The 7488-nt window shown below is 35.8% G+C and overlaps 1 protein-coding gene across 1 annotated transcript; it reads left to right on the top strand.

The window, feature by feature from the left end:
• Positions 1-6307: 6307 nt before the first annotated feature.
• LOC103666069 (olfactory receptor 5T2-like) lies at positions 6308-7228 on the top strand. Its single transcript, XM_008694097.1, has one exon. The coding sequence runs from the start codon at positions 6308-6310 to the stop codon at positions 7226-7228; it is 921 nt and encodes a 306-aa protein (XP_008692319.1).
• The last annotated feature ends 260 nt before the right edge of the window (positions 7229-7488 follow it).

The raw sequence follows: 7488 nt of genomic DNA on the forward strand, positions 1-7488 counted from the left end.
TATTATTTATTTCTTTTGTTCTCTTCCATAGTAGAGGATGTAGTGAGATGTCTGGTAACATACGTTGTCTGCCCATCGTGACAAGAGGGTGACTAAAAGGAATTCTTCCTGGCATGCTACATCATATCATTCAGATTCATTTCCAACATCAGCACAGAGATGAGCTGCGCAAGCTCTGTAATATGCCCGATCCACCTTGCAGCATCCTGCTTTACCTTCTTTCTCAGTTTTGCTTCTATGCTGATGAAAAATAGAAACCGGACCGGCAAGAGACCAAGTGACACTCAGAGAAGTAGGAATACCACATTTTCTTCATTCATCTTTCCATAAATAGACATTTTAATGTTGTTTCCATATCTTGGGTATTGTAATTAATATTGCGGAGAACATGGGCGTGTTCCTTCCTGATCCTGATTTCAGTTCCTTTGGATAAGTACCAAGAAGTGATTGCTAGATCATTTGGTAGTTTTATTTTTAATTTTTTGAGGAATCTCCATACTGTGTTCCATAATGATTGTACCAATTTCCATTCCTATCAGCACTGCATAAGGTTCCCTTTTATGCATCTTCACTTTTTTTTTGTAATAGTCACCCCAAAAGGCCAGAGGTGATATGCAATTGTAGTATCGATTTGCATTTGGTAAAAGAGCCACACTCTCTGAAGCAATCCAAAGATTCAGTGCAATTCTTTTCAAAATACCAAAATACCAGCATAAGTAGAAAAAACATTTCCAAAATTCATAATGTACCAAAAAAGACCTCAAATATGCAAAGAAATTTCAGCAAGAGAAACAAAACTGGAGCCATCACATTTACTGATTTCAAAATACATTACAAAGCTAAAGTAACTGAACTGTATGGTATTGGTTTAAAAACAGACACATGAAAAAATGTTCAAAATCATTAGCCATCATGGAAATTCAAATCAAAACCACACTAAGATACCACCTTACACCAGAAAGAATGGCAAAAATTGACAAGGCAAGAAACAACAATTGTTGGAGAGGATGTGGAGAAAGGGGATCCCTCCTACACTGTTGGTGGGAAAGCAAGTTGGTACAGCCACTCTGGAAAATAGTGTGGAGGTCCCTGAAAAAGTTAAAATTGAGCTACCCTATGATCCAGTCATTCCACTACTGGGTATCTACCCCAAAGATACAGACGTAGTAAAGAGAAGGGCCATATGCACCCCAATGTTCATAGCAGCATTGTCCACAATAGCTAAATTGTGGAAGGAGCCAAGATGCCCTTCAACAGATGACTGGATTAAGAAGATGTGGTCCATATATACAATGGAATATTACTCAGCTATCAAAAAGAAAAATGATTTCTCAACATTTGCTGCAACATGCATGGCACTGGAGGAGATAATGCTAAGTGAAATAAGTCAAGCAGAGAAAGACAATTATCATATGATTTTTCTCATCTATGGAACATAAGAACTAGGAAGATCAGTAGGGGAGGGGAGATAGGGAAGGGGGGTCATCAGAAGGGGGAATGAAGCATGAGAGACTATGGACTCTGAGAAAAAAACTGAGGACTTCAGAGGGGAGAGGGGGTGAGGGAATGGGACAGACTGGTGATGGGTAGTAAGGAGGGCACGTATTGCATGGTGCACTGGGTGTTATACGCAACTAATGAATCATCGAACTTTACATCAAAAACCAGGGATGTACTGTATGGTGACTAACATAATATAATAAAAAAAATTATTAAAATAAATAAATAAGTAAAAACAGACATATAAGGCAATGCGGCAGAACAAAGAGCCCAGAAGTAACCCCACACACTTATACTCACTTGATTTTCAACAAGAACATCAATACTACACAGAGGGAAATGGAAAGTCACTTCAACAAATTATGTTGGGAAAACTGGAGAACCATATGCAAAAGAATCAAATCCAACCCTTGTCTTATACTATGCACAAAAGTAAAACTCCTAAAAGAAAACATAAGGGTGAAGCTTCATGACGTTGGGCTTGGTAATGATTTCATGGCTACGACACCATAAACACCCGCAAAAAAAGAAAAATTACCTAAGTGGGGATACATCAAATTAAAAGTCTTCTGCACAACAAAGAAAACAATCAACAGAGGGAAAAGGCAGTTTACAGAATGGGAGAAAATATTTGCACATCACGTGAACACACATTGTCCAAAAAAGACACACAGATGGCCAACAGGCCAATATGAAAAAATAGTGAACGTCAAACTTATCTGGTAAACGCAAAAGTAAAAGCATTGTTATAAGTTAGACACCAGAGGAATCTATGTATTCAATAAATAATAATATGTAGTAAATTATCCCAGCCTCATTTTCTTTTTTACTAGTGAGTAAATCACCACGCATCTGTTTTGAACAAGAAGATAATTGGAACATATTCCCCTTAGGGCATCTTCTGTGGTTTCAACAACAGTGGAATTAGTAGATATAAGCAATTGAAATTAATCATATCTGTGATACATTTAACCTTGGCTTTGCTGTTGCACAGGTAAGAGAAAATTTCAGGTTATTTGCAGAATGTTTGTGGAGGTGGGGTCTACAATATCAAGGTCAAACAGTTATTGAAATCCCCAATACTAAACCCTTCAGTTTGTTGCCTACTGCACAGGTGAATAACACAACAAAGAAAATAGAAACTAATGAATTTATGTTTGTAGAGTTAGATAAGAGAGCTCCAAATTGAGCCTATACTTTCATTTTCATAATGTTTCTCTAGTCTTGATGTTTAGATGTTATCTAAATATTTATCGAGAATCATATTTTATTCTACTGGAGGTGGCATGTGAGGAGGTCAGTTACGGAGTGAAGCCATGGTGTACCCAGAGATAGTGTAAAATGATGAAAAGTACATGCACGCTGAGTGGCAGGTGGGAGCGAATCTGGGCTTTGAGACTTACTGGCTGTGAGAATTGCTATAAGCCTGAAATGAATACACAAAAAAGTCTGTTCCTGCTACATGTGCTCCATACATGGCTGTTACTTTTCTTCTCTTTTGCAAACAGTGTTTCAATGTTGAGTCAAATATATTTGGAATTTTCTGCCCTCTATTATTACAGTTGTATTTTTAAAGGTGGCTTTACCTCAATTTTAACAGTTGCAACGGTACTAAATTCTTCAAGAATCATAGTCATTTTCTCTATATAATTCTGAGTCCTTTCAGTATATTCTAATATTGACTTAGTTATATCCAGTATGAGTTTTATTTGGACATCTAGTAGAAATTCCTGTTTCCAGAGAAATCTAGCTAAAATTCCTAACATTATAGTCTTTCCCTATCTTATCTACCCAAGTAAACTTAATCCCACTGAAATGTAGAAAGAGGTGTCTGTATTTTCAGTATAAGCAGATCCTACAATTCACAAAACTTCTTCACTCTCTAAAGAATAGTCCGGAGATTTAAAGAGAGAGTAAGAAAAAAAATATTAATTAAAATAAGAGTCATTGGATATAATCCTGAGAGAATAATGTTTTAGTGTGTATTAGATCACTAAAACAATATATTACATGCAGCTGAAGAATGAAACATCTGGGTCAGGGTTCTGGAAATGTTTATTTTTCAGTGATTATTTAAAATATTAATTTCTTGACCCAATATTTGCTAATGCTTTAAAAATAAGTGCATCTGATTACAAACATTCAATTATATGGCCATTTTATATTTGCTTTATGTACTTATTGCTTTATACATTTAATTAGTCTGCCTGGCTGTATATTATAATATTATTTTGTCTGCCTCATCACTCATATATGTTACTATTTTGAAGAGGAGTAAACTTTGGAGAGAAAACCTAACATCACACATGTCTTTTAATCATGAATCTGGCTGGTGAACACATATTTTCAGATTCCAAATCCTGCGTTGTCCTGAACAGGGTATATCATTGAACTGATGTCAAGAATTGTATTGGGGTCAGGGGCGCCTGGGTGGTGCAGTCGTTAAGTGTCTGCCTTCGGCTCAGGAAGTGATAGCGTTCTGGGATTGAGCCCCACATCAGGCTCTTCGGCTGGTAGCCTGCTTCTCCCTCTCCCACTCCTCCTGCTTGTGTTCCCTCTCTCGCTGGCTGTCTCTCTCTCTCTGTCAAATAAATAAATAAATAAATAAATCTTGAAAAAAAAAAAAGGATTGTATTGGGGTTGATAGTCTTCAAAGTTTATATTTCATTTCTTTGGTTGTAGCTTTTACCTCATATACATAAACTCTTTTACCCCCTCTGTTCAGTTAATCCTCAGGTCACACTGTTCCCTATGACTTTTTAAAATAAGAATAAAAAATATGAAGCTTTCCCAAACAAGTTATTAAAACATTTTAATTAAATTATATATTTAAGAGAATCTTAAAATATTAGAGCCACTCAAAAATATTCAGTTAATTAGAACATATAGCTTGTGGATTCTAACTTGTTTTATCTATATATTTATTTTTAATACATATGATTCAATCTAAAATCTGCATTCTTGATGTTTTGAGTATTTTTTTGTTTTCTTTGCCTTTAATCTTTCCAGTAATTCCATGAAAATGTTTTCTGCTGATACAATTTTTGGAGGCATTCTTGATTTTGTCTTTTTCAGAAGGTTGTTGGGATGTGCCTCCTTCTGCTTCCATCACTATTTCTAATCCAAATGGCTCTCTCTCTTTCTGATGGGATCCATGTCAATGTATTGAAATAAGGGCTTGACTTACATAATGGATTTAAATAGAGTACACGTTTTTATTTGCAGCAGATCATACGTTCTCAAGACTGACTTAAATTTCATATGAATGGGTATGTTAAAAAAAAACAAAAAGGAAGGAAGGAAGGAAGGAAGGAAGGAAGGAAGGAAGGAAGGAAGGAAGGAAGGAACTAAAATGTGACTTCAATGAGACTTATTCTTTAGGAGAAAAACCATGAGAGACACTTAACTATAGGAAACAAACTGAGGGCTGCTGGAGGGGAGGTGGATGGGGGGATGGGGTAACTGGATGCTGGGCATCAAGAAGAGCACATGGTGTGATGAGCACCGGGTGTTATACACAACTGATGAATTATTGAACTCTACATCTGAAACTAATGATGTATTATACATTGGCTAATTTAATTTAATTTATAAAAAGACTTATCCTCTAACTTGTGAATATAATTGGCTAATAATTAAAACTCTGGATTCAGATATAGGTTTGACTCCTAATTTTTTAATAATGGGATTATCCAGGAAAGATTTCTGCTATTCCTTTTTTTCCCATTTCTTCCTACTTTTTTGCTCTTGAATATTTTATGCCTTGCTGTAAACATGGTTTATTTCTGGTGTTATATTTTAATTACTGTTTTTTTAATGAACAGCTAACTTGTAACTCTTAGATAATAAATATATAGTTGTTTTTCACTGGGTAATAAACAATACCTAGACAAGAATAATGCTTTAAAAATACAGATTTTCAGAATAATTCTTTCCTTTTTCACCCCAGTTTTTGGAGGAGTCAAAAATCATATAGAATTTAGGTATCCACAAGTAATAAGTATGACCACCTATCTAGTCAAAACAGGACAATGGGATGTTAAGTATTTGAGAAATAAATTTGAATGAAATGTAAGGGGTCATATAATTGCTTAATTCAATCATGTCCCATCATCCTGAAAAAAATATTAATTAGTTTTGTCAGATACACTCAAGATCTTAGAGTTAGAACATTTTTAGAGATTAGCTCATAAAATGTCACCACTCAGGAAGCTACTACTCCGGAGAACCAACCCGACTTAACGCGTTCTATATTTAACGTAATTTTAAAGATTCAATCATATGAACATATTTTGTCTTTCAATATTTGCCCCAATATTGTAAATTCCATTCTACAGGTGAATAGATTATAGCAGATTATTTCACACATCTACCTAAAGGTCTAGAATGCTGAGATTTTACTACAGTGTTTGTGCATTGATTCACTTTTTCTTGTGTATAGATGTCAAAGGAAATTATTTTTTAGCCAATCACTTGGCGTTTTTACTGTGACTTATAAACACAGCTAATAAAATGCAGTGGCAAAGTAACCAGTTGACCTGAGTGTTTTAGCAATGAAGGAATTCAGTGAGGGAGAGAACACCTGCATTTTCCACTTGATTTTGCAGTAAGTGGCATGAACACTTGAATATCTTGTCATTGTCTGCTGATCTGCAACTGGGAAATTTACATTGCCAAAAAATAAATATGAGGACATACCACATGTACCCTTTAGTTAAAATATTGAGTCACAATATTATTTATTCTTTTTCTAGTGAATAGATTATTTTTTATTAATATCTTCAAGTTTTTTCCCAGAAGTGTCAACATGAAAAATGTCACTGAAGTTACCACATTTGTACTGAAGGGCTTCACAGACAAACCTGAACTACAGATTGCCTTGTTCTTCCTGTTTCTAACAATCTACCTCTTTACTCTGATGGGAAACTTAGGATTGGTTGTTTTGGTCATTGGGGATTCCCGGCTCCACAATCCCATGTACTATTTTCTGAGCGTGTTATCATCTGTGGATGCCTGCTATTCTTCAGTAATTACCCCAAATATGCTAGTAGATTTTATGTCAAAGGACAAAGTCATTTCATTCCTTGGATGTGCAACACAGATGTTTCTCGCTGTCACTTTTGGGACCACAGAATGCTTTCTCCTGGCTGCCATGGCTTATGATCGCTACGTAGCGATCTACAACCCTCTCCTGTATTCTGCAAGCATGTCGCCCAGAGTCTATGTGCCACTCATCGTGGCTTCCTATGTTGGTGGCATTTTGCATGCTTCTCTACACACGGTGACCACGTTCAGCCTCTCCTCCTGTGCGTCCAATGAAATTAGACATGTCTTCTGTGACATCCCTCCGCTCCTTGCCATTTCTTGCTCTGACACCCACACAAACCAGCTGCTGCTCTTCTACTTTGTTGGATCTATTGAGATATCCACTATCTTGATAGTCCTGGTCTCTTATGGTTTCATTGTGTTGGCCATTCTGAGGATGCGTTCTACTGAAGGGAGGTGGAAAGTCTTTTCTACGTGTGGCTCTCACCTAACTGGAGTGTCAGTTTTTCATGGTACAGCTCTCTTCATGTATGTGAGACCCAGTTCCAGCTATGCTTTTGACCATGACATGATAGTGTCGATATTTTACACGATTGTGATTCCCATGCTGAATCCCATCATCTACAGTTTAAGGAACAAAGATGTAAAAGAGGCGATGCAGAAAGTGTTTAGGACAAATTGATTTATCAATAAGGTATTTTCATAGTAAAAATTAAATTTCAAAAATGAGAGTGATGTTCCTCACTTCAGTATCAAGAAGATAAGATAAAATGTTTGTTTAAGCTTATTAATGTATTTTTGTTCTCCCTGGATCTTTTGTTTTACTGTTATTATTTTTTCTCCTTGGATATTTTAAAATAAAGACGATAGTCAATCCTCTACTTGCACCATTTTCATATGCAGAAAATATGTATCATCCATTTGCTTTTTAATATGTTCCTG

Source organism: Ursus maritimus, unplaced genomic scaffold (genome assembly GCF_017311325.1).
Source record: "Ursus maritimus isolate PB19 unplaced genomic scaffold, ASM1731132v1 scaffold_23, whole genome shotgun sequence".
In the NCBI taxonomy this organism is placed as follows: domain Eukaryota; kingdom Metazoa; phylum Chordata; class Mammalia; order Carnivora; family Ursidae; genus Ursus; species Ursus maritimus.

Bases quoted from the DNA above. Each gene is read 5' to 3' on its own strand.
- LOC103666069 (XM_008694097.1), top strand. From the start codon at position 6,308: ATGAAAAATGTCACTGAAGTTACCACATTTGTACTGAAGGGCTTCACA.